The sequence below is a fragment of the Stegodyphus dumicola genome, chromosome 6, assembly GCF_044657685.1.
Source record: "Stegodyphus dumicola isolate Sdum_Otavi_A_Nest chromosome 6, ASM4465768v1".
In the NCBI taxonomy this organism is placed as follows: domain Eukaryota; kingdom Metazoa; phylum Arthropoda; class Arachnida; order Araneae; family Eresidae; genus Stegodyphus; species Stegodyphus dumicola.
The window spans coordinates 59,433,431-59,454,038 of record NC_140773.1 but is presented as its reverse complement, the minus strand read 5'-3'; the positions used below and the strand labels follow the sequence as shown (position 1 = coordinate 59,454,038).

General features: G+C 31.6%; 1 protein-coding gene across 1 annotated transcript in view; it reads left to right on the top strand.

Annotated features, from left to right (window-relative positions):
* Positions 1-20,608, top strand: part of LOC118182766 (receptor-type tyrosine-protein phosphatase T-like) — a 163,233-nt gene that overhangs the window by 120,181 nt on the left and 22,444 nt on the right. Inside the window, exons 30-33 of the mRNA XM_085819657.1 lie at positions 5,562-5,697; positions 7,768-7,911; positions 13,301-13,400; positions 19,477-19,547. Of these exons, the coding sequence (XP_085675783.1) occupies positions 5,562-5,697; positions 7,768-7,911; positions 13,301-13,400; positions 19,477-19,547 (451 nt within the window). The remainder of the gene's footprint in view (positions 1-5,561; positions 5,698-7,767; positions 7,912-13,300; positions 13,401-19,476; positions 19,548-20,608) is intronic.

Here is a 20,608-nt window from a genome sequence, read left to right as displayed (position 1 = left end):
ATTATTGATCATATAGATTTCGCTAATAAAATATAGTTTCTTCAGTTTAGAGCTATTTTATTTATTGCCGAAGTGAAATTAAGAGTATAAACTCTTACATGTTTTATTATGAAAATATATCAAATGCACACGGGTAAAGCTTATATAAAATAAATAATTAAATGAATAAAGGGTTGCTGGTAAGTCAAAAATAAAGAAATATGTTAACTAGTGATTTCCGAACAGTTTTCTAGTAATTTTACAGGTTTGAAAACACTTTTACTTATGAAAATTAAAACATTTACATTCACTTCATATATGTCGCTCGGAACAGTATTACAGTTGAGTTGTTTTTGCTGTAAGTTGCCACGTGTACTAAAATGTCTCAATATTCCAAAATTAACACATCTTTATACTATTTCGACAGTACATTTGCCTTCTCAAAAGTACTGTAAAAGGACCCGCAGAAATGACTGATTAGGTTTTTATCAGATAGGACAAAATAGGAGATGGGGGGGGGGTGTTATAGTGAGGTTATTAAAATGCATGAAAATTTAAAATCATCATTAAAATTAATAAGATTAAAATTATGACATTTAAGCTTCAAGTACAAGTTGATTGTATTTCTAAATGTAGGAAGGAAAAAGCATAAAACAGCAGTTCAATTTTCTTTGAAAATATTAAACTTTCAAATTAAAAGTTTAATATTTTCATTTTGATCCAGAATCAGAAGAATTTGTTCCCTACGATGGATTATCTTCTAATGCGCCATATTAAAAACACTTAATGAGTTATGGTGCGTTTTTCAAAATATAAAGGGTCCATACGTTATGAATTTAATTGGGAAATTCTGATATATACAGTGGCAATTACTACAGACTTTTATCGCTATTATTACATTTTATTTTGATGAAAATTTTTAATAAAAGAAAATTTTTTAAAGAAATGTGCAGCAACATAACATATCCCTTTCAAAGCACCATTTGTTTAACTATTTTTATTAGTATTAACATTAGTAAACTTGACGCAAAATATTATTTAGAAACACATTTTTGTTTCTTTATATGTCCCTTTGGCAAGGATTACATTAATGTAATGTGAAGTATAAACTAGAAATAACTAGGTTCATTTTTTCCAGTTTATTTTTTTTATTCCGGGTTGAATTTTACCTAAAATAAAAATATTAATATCAGAAAGGATATTTTCGTAATCTTAATCAAAGTTAAACTGAAAGAACATTTAACTTAAAATTGAGAAATATTTATTTTTTTGCAAAGTAAGGTAATTTTTTAATTATAATTAAGCTCCATAATATGATGTATTATGCAGCTTAATAATATTATGGTGTATTATGGAACTTAATGATTAAGCTCCATAATATGACGGTTTGGTTTGGTTTATGTAATTACGGCAAAGCTTCGAGGGCTATCTGCCGAAAGGGAGGAATTTGAGAATGCCTAAAGGGAGAACTTTCTAAGGGAAGCTGACATGTTACACATGGGGGAAACCACGAAGCCCCCATGCAGCCAACCCGTTCGCGGGATCCATAATATAATGTATTATGCAGCTTTCATATTTTAAACTATTTTTAAACAGAAATGTTATCTCATTTGTGAAAGATATTCAAACATTATTTATATAAACTCTTATGCTTACCTATTTAACAAATAGTACTGAATACTAATAAATGTTTTCATAAAATAAACATTAACAAAACCATATATAACATACATTCAACCTGCATTGAAGCAATGCATCCAAATACTGAAGACAGCAATCGTCGTTTAAAATGTTGCATCCACACAGCAGCAATATGATTTATAGAATCATTTACGACTTCTGTGTATAATGCCACCAAACTTCATTAAAAAGTTAAGAAACTTGTTTACTGTCTAATGATTCATTGACTGCTTATCAGTGAATGATCTTTAGTGATGCTCTCAAACAAAACATTTAGAAACCTTTCACAGCCATGTCATCCAAGGGGATAAAATTTTCCCCTCCACCTTGAAGACGCAAGCTGTTCTAAATTTCCCTCAACCATTTAATTTAAAGCAGATCCAAAGTTTTCTCATGTTGACAGAGTATTTCATAAAATTAATTCCTAAGTACTCTATAATTTCCAAGCCGCTTAGCGACCAGCTAAAAACTAAAAAGGAGCAATAAGTTCGAATTCAGTGAAGAATAAAGGATCGCATTCACTCGTTTGATGTCAGCATTAGCTGAAAAGCTTGTATTCGCAATTCATTCGCAATTCATGCAAACGCCCAGGTCACAGCAATTGTCACCCCTCTTTTTATAAGCGGGAAAGCCTCTGACGCAGAGAAAAACGTATTCATTCAAGTTACGAGTTGGAGGTCCTCGTAATCGTAGAAGCACTGAAAACGTTTCGTGTTTACCTTTTGGGAATTTCATTTAAGATAGCGATGGACTGTTCAGCATTTCAACCGAAGATGGAAAAAGGAGACTTAGCGACACATGTTGCTCGTTGGGCTCTGTTGTTACAGGAATGCGATTATGTTATAGAGCATCGTAAGGATGTAAAAATGCCACATGTGGATGCCTTGAATAGAGCTTCTATAAACGTGGTATGTGTTTCTGTTAAAAACAACCTACCTAAATTAAAACATGCCCAAGAAAATGACACTGAAACAAAAACCATTGAGGAATTATTGAAAACCTCAAGTTATGAAAATTACTGTAATAGATATTATACAAGTTTATTGATAGCAAAGAAACCAGAAAGCACCAGAAATATATAGTCGTACCAAAACGTATGCAGTCTGAAGTCATAAAAAGATGCCCATGTGGAAGGACATACTGGTATCAAGCTGGTATAGAATATCATACTGGTATAGAAAACGTTATCGCTAATTGAGTTCATTTCATGTTAATAAATCGCAAAGCTAGAAAAAAGGAAGGATTTTTATATCCACGATTCAAAGAGGACATTGCGTTGCATACATATCACGCAGATTACTTGTGTCCTATGGAAAGTACCCATAAAAACTACAAGCACATATTAGTAGTAGTTGTCACGTTTACTAAATTTACTTGGATTTATCCAACAAAATCTACGTACGGCCTCAGCCGAGATGATAGCAAAGTTAGAGAGTCAGAGGTCCAACTTTGAAAGCCTTGTGAAATCATTTCTTATAAAGAAACGGCTTCGGCCACTTTCATAATAGCCTCTGAAATTGAGCAATATTTCACGGAAAACAAACTAAGTACGCCAATGGTAGTCATTTTTCCTAAGGCCATCACCTGTATGGGAGCGCAAAATTGCTTGGAATTTCAGGTGGCCGTTTTAAAAAAGTTTCAGTATACTATATATCTAAGTAAGAAAACAAGTAAGAGAATGTGACGAAATTTAAAATGCCATTATAATTTTAGATTTGTTACTTTTAAGTAAAATGTATTGATGAATATATTATGTTATCAAGATAATTTTAGTAAAAAATGATGATTGAATATATAAAGCTTATATTTCCAAATCACAGAGTATTCATTTAGCCACTCCGGAGCTCAAGACCCCTTGCGGCTGCTAGGGATTAAGCCATCTCTGCTCTTTTCAAACTTTGAGCTATCAGTCAGTTGATACAAAATATCTTATAATCTGACATTTTAGCGAATTCCACAGCATTTATAGTGAAAACAGCTCTAGAAATAGGTACATTTTTTAACTTAGTTTTGTGGCATGAAACCATTCTAGAAGAGTAATTTCAACATCTCTCGATTTTATATCTCTTTTTTGGGGGACTTCCTTGAGATATCTGTAGATTTTATTAGTTCATCAATTATAATTCTTTGTTCAAGTAAACTGCACAATGTTTGGGAAATTTCTCAATTAATTTCAATTTTCCTCTGGCTGCACTTACCCAGAACATCAAGATCTTTTAATAATTATTCCTTTTCCTTCAAGTTTAACTCTTTTTGCTTGGTCATTTTCCACATGTGGTAGGTTAAGCACGCAAAAAATTTTTAAATTGCTTCTTCCAGTTGTTTCTAGCCAGCATAAAGCTTGCACTGTCAATTCAATCAGCCACTTCGTGATACATGACTTTCTTTTCTTTTTCTTCAGCCTATAGTTATCCCTCTCTTTCCATTTAGACTGTTACTCTATGGCAATACTAGAAAGCCTTTCATGATTTTTTTTTAAACCTCTCCGTGAACATAATGTATGTATTCCAAACGGAAGATTCTGAAGGTGTAAACCTTAAAAGATGGAATGCTCAAGTTGCACCTCTTATGAGTTGGTTTTTGAAAAAGAACACATACTTATTTACAATGCCCCTGGAGGACTGTTTTTGGTTAACCTTAATTCTACATCTCTGAATACCAATGTGAAAAAAGCTCACAGATACAAGATAGAAGAATTTTGGTCAACTATTTTTATAGAAGCATGACATACCTGAATGATAAATAAGTCGTGGCCCATGATAAGTGAAATCGATAAACTACAAACGTCTTTGATAGGTACAAGCAGCATATTCTGGTATTGAATAACAATTGTTTTTATTCTTTTTTTTTCGGGGGGGGGGGTCTGTCTGAGTTTTATAAGCGACAGAGATCAGTTAAATAAACGATGTTTTTTTTTTATCGATTAGTATATATTTGTTTGTGTCTAGGAAATTTAAATGTAATAAGCGGCTGATTTTATTAGCCAGTGAGTTTAATATGCGGCGCATAGTGTTTTCTGCAAGAAATAATGTCAAATCATTATATCATATGCAAAAGAAGTACTATTACATAGTAATGAGCTTTACCATAAAAAGGCTTTATGTAGAGTTGACTTTAGTTGTGTCATTTCAAGCATTCAAATTCAAATGCCATAGTAATGTAAACGCACACACACACACACACAAATATCATGGCAAATTAAAATTCATAATTCTTATTCATATGTCTTTAAACTCCTCCTGCTTAAAAAATTAAGCTTTTATGAGGCATGGTTTAAAACTACAGTTAGAAGAAAAGATGTAGGGTGAATAAATGTAGTAAAAAAATTTTATTATAATAACTTGCTTTTACGTACTTTTTAGTTTACATGAAGGTTACCCAAATAGAAAATAAATTCTGATTTCTAACAGACCTTCATTACTGAAGTACAATCTTTTGCATTCCATTGCTATGTATATGTGGTATAACTGTTAGAAGACATTGTCATCTCCAGCATTTGTCTGTAATTTATTTTTAAATCTATTTACAATCCAGTTTTTGTTAGTTGAAGCATATTTTAAACTTGTTAATCTGGAAGAAACGGTCAGTTGCCTGCTTTTGTTGCCATATATTAAGCTAACTAATGTGGTTACATGTCTACTCTGTGTTAATGGCCATTTAATACAGATCAAATATGTAATCACATTAGTTGGCTTAATTTGCTTAAAAATCAAAAAGAATAATATCAAAATTTTCATGTAAAAAGAAATTACCAGGAGTAGTATTTTGAAGAATTTTATTTATATGATTTCTAATTTTGTTTTCAGTTATAAAGTTGTTATTACCAATTTAAAATTATATCAGATTTCAGTTATTATGTATTTAACTTCATAAAATGACTCAAATCGTAATTTCATTTACAGTGCAGGTATTGGGCGTACAGGAACTATCATACTGTTAGACAGCATGATTGAAATGGGTCAGAAGGAAAATCATGTTGATCCTTTAGAACAATTATGTGCTATGAGACGGCAGCGTATGAATATTGTGGAAAATTTTGTAAGATAATTTATATTTACTGTATGCTTTTTATTAATACATCTATTGAAATTTTTCTATTAGTCATTTGCTAATATATTTCCTAAATTATAATAAATAGAGAAGTCAATGATCTGATTTTGTACTTTTGTACTAGCATGTAACCCGAAAACTGCTACTTTGGAAGACTCATTCGAGAAGTTATTGTACTTTATCTTTGACAAATATTGTTTAGTAGTGAAGGAATCTTATTTTAATGCATCTGAAATAGGTATTTTCTGTTGTGATTTAAAATTTTTTAGAGGAATAATAGTTAATTTTTGTAGCAAAACCTTTATTTGAAGTAACATAGCTCTGAGTTCCTGAAAGTTCGTTTTGTGTTTAAAACCTAACATATTATGAACACTCTTGTACTCGTACCTTGAATCATTAAAACATGTTGTGCCTTGGACCTGCAATTCAAGGTAATCTCTGGGTATAAATCAAGTTAATCTCTTTATTCTATTTAAATTAAAATTGTATGTATCATAATATTATTTGTATGAAAATTATTGGATTATATTAATTTTAATCTAATCTGGAGATGTTTCAATTTTTATAATTAATGTTATTATTATGAATTATAACGCCATGCATAATATAGCATTGCAGAAATAATACCATAGCAGATTATGTTCTGTAAATTATTAGTTTAAAATTTAATCATAACTATTTTATTAAAACTACAGCTGACTGTTTCTTTTATTTTAATTCGTGTATTCGTAATGTTTTATGTAAGTTATTAATTTAAAGAAGAAAAAAATTTAATTTAAATTGGAATCGTTTCCAATTTCTTCAGCTGAAGTAATTATATTCTTTAATATGTGAAATATACAGTAGTTTCATCTTCCTTTATTAATGCAGCACTATATTAGTTTTAATTCTTCTAAAAAGAAATATAAAAAGGCTAAAAAATCTGACAGAGCTAAGATCATAACAAATGTCAAGGAAACCGTTTGATGAAAGAGAGAAAAAAAGAACACTATAAACCATTTATTCTTGAACTGTAACCTCCTCTGCTACCGGAATGCAGCAGTCATTCAGAATTTAATGGCATAGATTTAATAAGAAAGATAATGACAGACATGAATAAATTTTATTGACCTGCTTAAATGTATATAATGTATAGAAAAAAGATGTATGCTTAAATGTTGGTATTATTTTAGACAAGTTGTAACTAAAAATGAGGATAAGTGAGTTCAAAATCATGTTTTATAAATGTATTGGAAAAGAAGCAAATCTATGATTCTCAAGAAATATTTATTCTCAATGAGGAGAGTAGCTTTTAAAATCACTTAAGTCAATCAAATGCATAAGAATGTAAGAAGAAAGTTATGTTGTCTTGTGGACTTCACAGATTAGGTTAAGTGGCTTGGTTAAGTGGTTTGACTCCTATATAAGGTTTGTATATGTATGTCTTTCACACCTCTTGCAGTTTAATACTGATAACTGATGTACAATTTGCATTATATTCTGGCCAATGTTCTCAGTGATAGGATGCTTAATTTGAATGATGCTTTTGAAGAAGTGTCCGACAATTTAAAAAAATGCATGATATAACGCAATTTATAGTAAAAGAAGGAAAGGTCATTCATATTAGAAAGTAAAGCTCCCTTTAAACTTACTGGATGATTTGATGTAAAGATTTCATTTACCTATGTTGCAACTTATGTCTAGCCATCAATCCTTGATCATCAAGACAATAATATTTTCCCTCTCTATTCCTAAGCTTTGTTTGATATGGCAGTTTTATAGGGTAGTAGTATAACTAATTATAATAATAATAACCTCATAATTGAATGTATAACATAACGTGTTTTTTTTTTTTTTTTTTTTTTTTTTTTTTTTTGTTTGTTTGTGCTTCAATAACAAAGCTTTTCCTATCCAAAAATGATGTTCGATGTGATTTTTAAGGTCAATTTCATTGTAAAAGATAAATTGTTCATAATTATAGTTTGGTAAGAAGCATTTGGTTCAGTGTGATTCATAATATGTACTGGCATTTTATTTCAGTTTATTAAATGAACTCATTTGATTCCTTTTAATTTGCAGGATCAATATTTATTTGTGCATTATGCGTTAGTTGAAGAATTGTGCATTGGACAAACTTCCATCAAATGTGATGTTTTTAAAAATGAATACAGAAATTCATTACAAAATGAAAAAATAAATTTACATCTTCAGAAACAATTTCAGGTATTTAAATCAAAAACTTCTTTCTTAAAATAATCAAATGTGCTTTTTGTTTTCGGAAAAATTGAAATATCTTGAAAATTTCATGTAATTAATATAAAGGTAAGTCTTTTCCTCATTAATAACAATAAAATATGACTAAAAGCTATGACTTGAAAAGCTGAGGTACAGGTAAAATGTAACTCAAAGCTACATGCATAAGAATAACATGACAATTTTGAGAAAGACTGCTAAATAGTATCACAAAAATTATTTCTAGTAATAAATAATTGAAACTTCTGTCGTACTATCTCAAACGAGATATCGTGTATCTCAAACAATTTAAAACATAAGCAGTTTATGGACAAATGTGTATTTCATTTACCAAGAAGAAAAGCATTTAAATAGCACCTTAGGCCTTTTCAAGTTTATTAACTTCCAGAGCAGAACTTTTTTGAAATATTGTTTTTTAAAGCATCTTAAGAAGATATTCATGAATTCTATGAGATACTTTTATGAACAAATGTTAGTTTACTAGCTGTATATATAGTGAACATAGCCACATAAACTGAAAATTTTGAAGAAGAGAAAATTTTAGCTCATATTTCAAGTGGGTTGTATTGAAACAGGAAATGAAGGAGAAATATATTAAAAATAGTTTTCACTTATTATTTAAATTTTTTGTCATTTAAGTAAACATTTGTATGCATTAAAATATGTTTCAAATGTTTTTGTTTATTTTTTTATGATTGAAAATGCTTGATCTTGTATTTTCAAGTAACTCTCAAAGGAAGGGAAACTAATCATCATTTGGAAGTTAGTTTTTAAAGTCATAGTTTCATTTTAAAAACAAAATTGCACTTATGCACATTTTAACAAAATAAAATAAATTTTAATACATTTTTGTAGCAATTCACATGCATATTATTTAAAAATATCAAAAATATAAATTTAATACAGTACAAAGGCCAGACATCCAATATCCTGAATGATCTAAAATCTACACTTTCAGGCTACTGAACTTTTAAAAAAAATGCTCATTTGATATTTTTTCATAATACTCCTGATTCTTAATTTCATTTTGACATTAAATAAAATATCCCCATATTGAAGAAACAATCATTTATTATCATAAATTTGTATAATCAATAATTTAGCTTCGTATCCGCCTTTTTGTTTGACATACGTCTCAAATTCAAATATTCCACATCGGAAAATCATTAATTTTACACCTACTGAATGATTTATATCCCCCTGACGCCAAAGGAATGTATCATCATTATTATACGCTGGTGAAATAAATTAAGAAAATTTTCATATTTGATCTCCGATCTCCAGAACTACGGGACAGTTTTTAATAAAATTTGGTGTGAACATAGGTTGATATAATACTGTGATAAGGTGCCATAAAGGTTCTTTGTCTGGGATGAGTGATTTCAGAGTGCAATAATTTTCATCAGTGGTGAAATCCTGTGCCTTTGTTAATGATTCCGGTTGCATCCTCAAAGGTTACTCCAGTTGGACAAAGAGATAAAAAAGTCTTTTCATCAGGGTCAGGAGATGGACACTTTGCTTTGTATGAGTGAAAGAATCATTCCCCCTCCCCCTGAGAGTTCAGCGCAAGAAAACACAGGGAGATATATAAGGTGGTTTCCTGAGAAGAAAGAAAAACTTTCCTATTTAGAGCTATGTGCATGTTGGCCTGCTAAGAACGATCATTCCTCGTGTATAAATGCGTTGGAGCATTTTTCCTGTAAAAAAATTCTGAAATTACAGGACAAAATATGTCCAAGTCCCATACTGTCAAGATATGCAACTGTTAAGGTTTTCATCTTATTAAAATTCATGTTATTGTTAAAAATTGAGTTAGAAGTGCATTTCAACCCTGTGTCACAACCCAGGGTTTGCGTAGCGGTTTCGGCCACTACACCACAATACAAACAAAATAAACATTCAACAGTTATAATAGAGTCTCATGAGTGTTACACACATGTTCGCGTGTAACACTCATGGGAGTCTGAAGGTCTGAAACAGCGGTTGCAGAAGACACAAAAGAAAGGGGTTAATAGGGGTATGGTCCCCTCTTACAGCCATACAATTCTCTCAGCGTGATGTCATACTGGAAATAAGGCCTGTGGCCTGTATCAGTGCCTGTGGCAATTGGTCCCACTCATTCAGCCCCGCTGTTTTTAATTCCTGGATGGTTATCAGAGGGGGTTGCGAGTTACAATTGCCCTCCCCAGAGTTGAGGTCTGGAGACCTGGCTGGCCAATCCATCCGGCGAATATCCTCACTCCCGACAAATTCGTCGATCAGAAGAGCTCTAAGTGGCCTCGCGATATCGTTCTTAAGATGAACTCGGAACCCACTGCACTCCGGAAAAGGCGAACATAGGGCTCCAATATCCTCATCCCTATACCTCACACCAGTCACACAACCTCTGTCAGAGACGTGGAGAGGTGTGCGGCCATCCAACATGATGCCTGCCCAGACAATTACACCGCCACCGCTATAATTGTTGATTTCGCGGACATTGGAGGGTAGGTAGTGTGCCCCTGGCTCTCTCCATATGTAAGTACGGCAAGAATCGGTGTTTAGGCTAAAACGGGATTCGTCGGTGAACAGAACGGTCACCCATTGCTCCGTATTCCAATCACTATGCTGCCTGCTCCATGCTAATCGGACTCTCCTGTCCGTAGACGTGAGCGAGACGCAAACAGCCGATCTTCTGGCAAACAACCCTCTCTCATTCAGTTTTTTGGAAACAGTCACCCTTGTTACACGTGGCCCTGTGGCTGCTTTACAAATCTCGAGAGAGCCTCTCTGTTACGCTTTGCTAAAATGGAGAAATATAGATCTTCTCTGGCCGTTGTGGCTCTTGGACGACCTTGTTTAGACTTTCTCTCGATGGATTCAGTTTCTGGAACAGTTTCCATAGGTTACACTGGGCGTAAATTAAACTTCTCTGCATATCTGGATTTGCAAATGGCCTGCCTCTAGCCTCCCCACAATTCGCCACCTCATTCCATCATCTAAACGTTGGTGGTTACTCATTTTTACTGTCCCGATGAGAATTTAACCGAGTGCTGCAAGATAACACCAAGAAATTCGCCGAGATGGGCTAGCGAACGCAATTCGTCTTACCCTACACGCGCTTATAAAGCCTGTTTTTCTGCTGGCTTCGCCTACGCACACGTGTATGCTTACGTATTGGCCGTGCAAGATTTGCATTTTTATCTAGAAGCAGTGGTTTTTCCTTCAGTTCAGTTCTTTTCATGCAATTCGATAAAACATGCAAATTCTCTTAATTTACTTCACCAGTGTATTTTGCTTTCACCCCCGCATAGCTATCAACATGTGGCACAGGAAAAAATTACTCACACAGTGATATGTAAAGCATTTTTAAAATATTACTCATTAACTACCAAACAGCAGGATAACATTTTATGTTAACTTGATGATGAGAGAATGGTAATGATTATAGACTTCAGCTAACTGTACTGAAAAGTGTTGAGTGTGCTGACGAGGAGAAATTTAACAGAAATTTCTTTCCGTATACAAAAAGTAGATTTTGTTAATGATATTCATAGGCTAAAGATTACCTTTTGTACTGTTTTGAATTAATAACAACTGGTTTGTTGTTGTTCAGATAACCCTTGAGTATATGTAGGAATGTTTTTATTTAGGACTCAGATAAGCCTTAAGCACGTGCAAGAAACAATAACGTATAATAAACAACTAATGTAATTCTGGCCTGACTTCCACAGCACACAATAGAAGCAAGAGAAAAATTCAGTGAATAACGTGTCTCTAGTTGCCAATCTCATGATACATCACCAATAGTGTATAGCAGATGCTAGTTAAGCTTGATAATGATGTCAGCTGTAAATTTGAAAATTTTTGGATATCGCAAACAAAAAGTGAAATTTTCCAGTTAATGGAATATGCGAAGAGCTTGTAGTAAATGAAGATTATGTAACAGAATTTTTTTTTATTGCAATAATAATGCCCCAACCATAAGTCAACTAATGAGTGGAGAAATCTGTTTAGTTCTAAATTCAAAAAATATTACCAATAGTGAAGAAAATAACAGATTGGTTATTTGAGAATAAAAACATCTTGATTGACAATTTAGTAGGAATTCTCGACACGCAGTTACAAAACTTGAACAGTGGAACATTGTAACTGAGAAAAAAATTATGCCTATCTATAAAATATAAGCATAAAAAATGAAGCAACTTAATCAACTTAGATTGAAAGAAAAATGCTTAATAAAGCAAAGAAATAAATATTCAGCTTTCTCTGTAAATTTTGATTTCCTTGAGATCATAAATGCTTCATTATTTCATAAACCACTATTTCATATTTTTAAATTTATAACTTCTACATATCATCTTACTAGATTTAACCTGATGATCTTATATCTAGAAAAGTCCCAAATCCAAAATGCCTGAAGTCCTGATAAGTCTTGATTTCAGACTTTGTACTATGTATTTCTGGTTCTTTATTTTTCATTTAAAATTTTTGTTTCAAGTGAAAAACGTAAATATTTTAATTTTCTCATTAATGCTTAAATTATTTAACAGCATTATATTCAATTAAAAAATTAATAAATAAAATTAATGAGAACAAGCAAGAAAAGTCAAAAGATTCAGATTTTAAAGTCACACCAGTGGATATATATGTACATATATGTGCGTGTCTGCGTGCGTATTACATATTAGCATTATAAGCGATATACATTATTATCTGAAAAGGAAACATTAAAAAACATGGTTTCTTTAGCATTATAAGCGTGCATGAGTTATGTACTAAGTAATACACTGCAAAAGTGAGGATAAGTTATTAGTGATATTTTAAAAGTGATACAAATTGAGGATAAGTTATAAACGTAATAGAGTCATCATTATCATCATCTGAAAGGTAAGCATTTGATAATAAAAATGTTTTAATGTCTTAAGCATCCATTCTCGAGAAGCATAATAAATGTCATTAATAGAATTTAAATATTGATGAAAATTTACAATAACATCAATTGTATTCGCTATTTTATAGCATAGGGGTGACCAATTTCTGCATGTGTATATATAATGAGCTTTTGATTCGAAAAGTGATAAAGACACAGAAGTGGTGATCGAGACTAATAGCCTATCTGGTGCTAACAAACTTATATATAAATTAATACTGTTATTGTTAAAAACATCATAGTTCTTTAAATCAAATAATATGCAAAATATATGGATAGCAAATGATATTTTATAAAAAGAATTTAAATTGTAAATATGATTATTATTAGATTAATTTTAATGACATGTTACAATTTGCTTGATTTAAATTCAACAGCTCCCGCTCCCCTCACGGGAAAAGATAAGTTTCTGTCCATCATTTAACGATTCCCTATATTTTTCCGTAGATGCTAAATGAATTATGTCCGCATTTATTGTACAAAGATATGCAAGCTGCTTATTTGTTGGAAAATCAAGAGAAAAATAGATATATGCATATCTTACCTGGTAAGAAAGATTTCTTTTTTAATATAAACACTCCATGCAATACCAAAACTAAAGAATTCTGTTGTGAACTTTATATAATATGTATTTAATAAAAATTTGAATTTTAAAGAGCTATTTATACTATTTAAAAGCTATGTAAAACTATCTAATAATTCCTAATGTATGTATTAAAAGTAGTATTGTTTGCTAGAATTATTTGATTATAAAAATTTGTTCTTAACGTTTCCTTAATATAAGAAACTTTCGGTTAAAATACATTTGAGTAACATTAATTTATACTTTATGTATTTTTAAGCACTATTATACAGACTGAACTTTTGTATTTTTTTTTCAGTGTTAAGGATATTTAATCAAGAAATATGATTTCTTTTGTCTTCTTAAGTAAACAGTTCTTTTTCAACACATTAACTGTACCATGAACGCCATCAATGATCCCCAGTTATCATGATGCCATGAAACTGTTGCGAGTTCATGGCATCATGATTGATCCTTCATTGATTGTGTTGTCATATTACGTATGTTTGCAAGTAATAAGGATTCAAAGGTAAGCACAAGTACGATCGAGATGAAGTGCACGTCAAGCACATAACTGCCAATTCTGATGTCTTATTTCATGTTAAAAAATCTCAAGGTTTGGAGTATCACATGATTCACATGGATTCAGGGATGCACTAGCAGTCAAAATTTCTACTGCATGCTCTCAAAATAGGATTGGAAAGCAAACTATCTTGGTTTTCTGAAATTTTTGAGTTTGACATTCATATAATAAATTTCATTTTGTATGGCAATGATTCATAGCCTGAGTGCTTAGCAATGTATAACACTTCCTACTCTGTGCGCTCTCAGTGAGCTATCACTGTATCTGAAATAATATGATAAATTTCTACAAATAACCTTTTTATTTAATCTGAACTTTTAACATAACAGGCGTGAATTATGCTGCGGGAAAAAGCCACAACTTGTGGGGATGTATATTAAACATTGACAGTCAAGTAAATTAACTTTGGCAACATAATCAGAGATTACACATTCAATAACGTAAGCTACAAGCTGACTCAATTACTTTCACCAGCGTTAAGTTTAAATTCTAGGCTGCACGAGAATGCAAAATCCAGGATAAGTACTTCTAGATAAAGCTGGCGAAATTCTAACAGGACAACATGAGTGCCAGAAATTCTCTGTCTTTACAATTTAAAATCCTCAGATTGTATAATTTGAAAGCTAATTTGCTCTATGGTGAGGAAAAGGTCATAATAAAGATCAAAATCATAATAACTGGATAATTAACACAACGCGCATTACATTTTCTCCACCAGTACTTAAATAATTGCAAACTAAGGTCTTTAACGACTTTGGCTAGCAGGCCACATCCTTTCATGACATTAGACTTCTGACCACAGCCCCTTCTACAGCTCCGTCCAGTATTAGCATTTTCTTGTAGAAAGCAATGGGCTTCAACGTTTTTCCCACTTCAGCATAAACCTCATCTGGAGGATACTATTTACGGACTTCCTCAGACGTCAGACCCGTGATTCACTCAGGAATCTGGAAACAGCAAGGACAGAAGTTCCCCGCTGTATGCCAGAATAATAACAATAGTATCAAAGTATCAAGGTTTTAGATTCTAAGATCTAACAATATGAGACAACCTTACGATCATCTAATTAAATTTTTAAAATTAAATTCACATTGCTACAAAAACTTGGTACATTATGAACGATTTCATACCATCATGCACGTCACACTCCTTGCAGGAATCTTGATGGACAAACAGTTTAGTAATAGAAATACTAAGGTTTACACTTTTTTAGATTGCCTTTCATTATCTCACATAATGTTTAACCATTTGTACTTTTTCATGAAACACTTTTCTCTTCAGCATTTTATTGAGTATGTATAATTATGTACTACCCACTAACTAAATTTCTAGATGGTTAATAACTTACACGCACTAGATCCCAAAAATTTCAAGAATCTATACCTACTGTTCTAAGCTTAAATTTCATTTACCTTTATGAGTGTACAAATAAGTTTTGAGAGATTTACATAAGATGACGTTACTTGTATTAAATCCTATCGGGCAATTTTGTAACTATATTCATGTTAAGGCACTTGCATTTCCCTCTAAAAATCAGTCTTTTTCATTTCGTTGAAGTGAAAACAATAAACTTTCTTTGTGCTCAACCCATGTCAACCTTTGTACTAACAAAGTTTGCGGGAAGAGCTTCTTTTTTGTTTTAATTTGAAGAAAAGTGCAGCTGATGGACATCGATTGCTGTGTGATGCAAATGGGGCTCCATCAATAAAAACGTATGGCCAGTAAAGTTTGATGACGATGAGTTGAAGAGGTTATTGGACCAAGATTCATGCCAAACTCAAGCGAAGCTCGCAGAAACCTTGAGAGTGACTCAACAAGAGATTTCAAAGCGTCCCAAGGCCATGGGTATGGTGCAAAAACAAGGAAATTTAGTTCCGTATGAACTTAAGCCAAGAGACGTCGAACGCCATTTTTTCACGTGTGAACAACTGCTCCAAAAGCGAAATCGGAAGAGGGTTTTGCATCGAATCGTAACGGGGGACGAATAATGGATCTACTACGACAACCCAAAGAGCAGAAAATCGTGGAGTAAGCCGGGCTAAGCATCAAAAATCTTCAACGGCCAAACTGAATATCCATGACAAGAAGTTAATACTGTGCATCTGGTGAGATCAGCTCGGAATGATCTATTATGAGCTACTCCGGCCCTACAAAGCCATCACTGGGAAACGTTACAAACAACAATTAAGCTGTTTGCCTCTACTCATTTACATGTCTGCATCATATTTTAATCAAGTTTTGAGTTACTTCTGCTAAGACTGTTTTCTTGAAATTTTGCATACGTATGTGTTTATGATAAGGGAACAACATCTAATAGTAGCCTATTCAAGAATACCAGTAATTTGAACCAGGGTTTGAACTCAGGTGAACAGATAGACCGCATGGGTGTTTTTAACGTTTCTTCCCTTGTGCAATATGAATACGCGCTTTTTTCCCTTAGAAGGTCTGTCATGGTGGCATTCCTCCCATTTAGGCAGATGGCTGTCGTGTGCTTTGCCACATCTAAATAACTTTACTTATTTTTTTAATCCAATGTTCAAGCCATTTTACATATTTGTCACTTGCATCTTCCATTAGTGTTCAAATTAATTCAGGATTTTTATCTTTGCATTATCAAATAGGTCAAAAGGTAATCTTCCAGATTAAGTTTATTCTCATTATATGACGTTATTACTAATTTTGGGTGATTATTTTTAATTCCAATTTATTATAATTATTATTAGTAGTAATAGTACCTATCCAATAAATTTAAATTGCTATAATAAAAATCTACTGTTTATAGTAACTTGAAATTTGTATGAATTATGAGACCAAACCTTTGCCCACTTTTAAAAGAATAATAAAAAAATTTACTATACTAAATATGATTTTCTACAATGTTTTTGATGTGTCACTTTATAATGTGTATTGTGGCAGCATCGCCTCTCCCTTTCATATATCATTGCTTTAAAATATATACCTTTAGAGAAAGGTAAAGTCATATATAATTTGTTTTAATATTATTTTAATTATTTTTCTGCTCAATAGATTAAAAAGTATAAAACTGTGTTTAACAGAATTTCAAAGGTCAGTAGAAATGATAAGTAGTGGCATATAATGAGCCTGTTTATATCGAAATGATAAGGATGGAGACAAAAATTCATCATATTTTGTAATTTTATGTAAAAATGTATCTAAATAGTGACAACAATAAAATAAATATAAAAATATTGAAACATACTTTACACTTTCTAAAACTACTTATCTTTTAATCACCCAATTTACTAATAAGACTTGCTTTTATTATTATTATTACTATTTCAGGAGAAAATTAAGTGCTTTAAATTCTAAAGATTTTTGTAACTCCATTTTGGGAATACAAATTTTTAGATGATAAAAATCTCTTAATCTAGAATAAAAAATCTTTTGAAAACAGAGTTATTTCTTTCAAACGAGTCTCTATCCTTTAAAGTTTCTCGAGTGATTTGTAGAGAAAGAAGCTGAACAAGTTTTGACAGTGAGTTTGTAGAGAGAGAACCCAATTAAAAGCTCTCAAAATGAGGGTATTTTTTGAGGGGAGGGGGGAGAAACAGAAAGAGGCATCTATGATTTAACCCTTAGAGCAGCGCAGGACTTTAGATCTGTCATGAATACCGGTATTTAAACAGCATTTATTAATTGAGCTTGCAGAATTACTTATTTTAGTCTTATTTTCATAAACCTACACTCATTAAGATGATATTTACATTATTAGAGAAAGTAAGAAAGCAAAATATCTTATATTATAAGCTAATATAGTATGCTAAGTAGCAAAAATCTGATGACCGGATAAAGCCGGTCATAACCCTCAGAGGGTCCAACATAAGTGATGATCCTTCAAACAAAATCTGTGTTATCTGTAAAAGTATAACAGTGTGCAAACGTGCTTCTCTTTAGGAAGCCGAAACAGTTTTATTCCCTATTCTTTGAAGATTCTAGGAAGAAAACAAAGATAGAAAAAAACTATTGCTTAATTTCTACACAAGAGATGTGTAATGTTTCTTGCCACTTGAATGTAGAGGAATAAACAAAAAAAAATTATACCAGTCCAGAGGCTTAAGAAATGTTTCTTAAAGGGAAACAAATTTTGTGTTTTTAATGTAAAAGGTCATGGGATCTTTACATTAAAAACACAAAAGGTTTTTAATTTCTACACAAGAGATGACATTTTTAATTTCTATACAAGAGACTATAAGAGATATCTATGACCTTTTACATTAAAAACACAAAAGGTTTTTAATGTAAAAGGTCATAGATAAATTTGTTAAAACCAACTTCATTATAAATGGGTTCATCTCTACATAAGAACGATCGCATTTAAATTTGTAAGAAATTTTATTACAAAATTCACGTTTGTTAGAAGTTCCATAATTTCAGATCTTTATGATCAATAATGTATTATTTAAACAATTATTTTTTATTTTTATTGCATTTTGCTGAATCGGGTAATTAAAAATTTTTAATACTTCATTCAGTAGTATATTTCTTTACTTACTTTATTTTTTATTATGTATTATAATAATGTTTTTTTTTCATTATGTAGAATTTTACATAGGTTATTTAAAGAAGCTTAGAAAGCAAATATCAGTTTTTTATACACCTAATACTCCAGTTTATGAAAAGAATCAAATATGACCATAGATTATGACAATTTATTCACATAATTCTGTTATTAAAAGATTAAAAATATGAAACTGAAATTTTAAATCAATGTTTTTGTACACCTCCTGGACGGAAAAAAAATCAGAGCTAAAAATAGTTTATATAGTTGAATAGTTGAATTAGTCTCCTCCCCCCCAGAAAAAAAGAATTATATGATAAAAATCAGCCAAGATATCAATCAGTACTTAGGGTTTGGCTATATACTATGTTAAATTTTTTAATTCGGTTTTCTAAAAAATCTCTTTTACATTTGAAAACCAAAATTTAAAAGCTTTTGGTTTAAAATTACCATTTTTCACATTCAAAATTTTGTAATTCAACAAATCCAATGTTTATGTTCCGATAAAAGCGACGATTTTTCCATTGAGTGAAAGTGGTTTAAGTAATCTAATTTTTCAGGATCAATTTTGTTCATTGTACACTCTTCTTTCCGAAAGATCTCTAGCTGAATAATTACTTTAAAAACATTTTTCATGGAGAAATATATACATAGGACATTTAAATTTCATATATTATTAATACATGCTGTTACATATCCAAAATAACTGCAGTATGAATTTGCTATATTTGATTTAATTGTTTTAACTGGAGCCATAGTTTTAAGACATAATTCAAGAGATATTTAACTATGCAGTCTTTTTTTTTCAATAACAAATGTATTTCTTATACCAATGTTTTATTATAACTCTCTTGTTCTGATCACAATTTGTAATTTTTCATACAGCATTTATGTAGTATACGCCTTCAAAGTCTGTAATATTTGTTATTATAAATAAAATAATGCTTTGAAATTTTCAGCTGATTCCTCTCGCCCATTTTTACCAAGAAATTATGAAAATTCAGGCTACATAAATGCTGTGTTTGTTGATGTAAGCATTTCTGAAGAATTTTAGTTTCTAATATTATACAAATGATTATGTCTGATATTATACATATGATATGTATATATATATATGTTATAATATTACATGCATGAATAGTAATTCATTTTTTACTTCAGTAAATACACTGCTGAACGTTGAATTTGCAGTACCAAGAAGAAAAGTTTGTGAATATTTGAAAATCATTTGCAAGAGATCAAAAATCAAAACAGAACACTCTGATCATCTCAGTTTATTTAATATGAAGTATGATCATCATGCACAGAAATACCCACACATGCATGCCCTGGTCTGCTACCACTGAGATCATTAATCACTGTTTGAAGAATGTTTTGCCATGATGCAAGAACTCAGGTGCATAAATCATTAAGATAGACAGTAGCTTTCCCTTTTGCAATAACTAGCCAATGATGTTCTAAATGCATTTAATGAGAGACAAGTCTGGAAGTGCAGCAGGCCATGATAGCACATCAAGTACACTGTAACATGAACAAATATGCAGCTGAGACATGTATATTGAAAAACGATTCCTGGAATACTTGGCAGGAATGACCAAATCAACATAGCACTGAACTGTCAATGTACCAAAAAGGAAGACTAGAGAGATCTAACTGCCATACATTTTGACACCCCACATCATTATTCTAGGAGCAGACATTCTGTCATGAAGGCTTGTTGATGATTTGAACGTATGGTCTCCAAACCAATCTCTGACTATCATTGCTTCATAGGCAGAAGCGAGACTCTTTACTGAAGAAGATAGTTCTCTAGTTTAGCCTCTAGCTACCACCTGGTGGCACTACCTAGCTTGGTGTCAGTAGAACACCTGTTGCTAGTCATCTGAATCATAACCCAATATTATGCAATTGCTTTCTGGTACGTTTTGTAGATATTGATGGACTTTCTAGGCTTAGTACATGAGATGGATATCTACTCGTAGTAGACTAAGGATCACCATATGCCATTCTTCTGATCTGGCAATTTATCTAAGAAGTTAGCCTCTGCCCAGTACTTACTATGATTAATTGCTGTTCTGTCTATTTTTTATC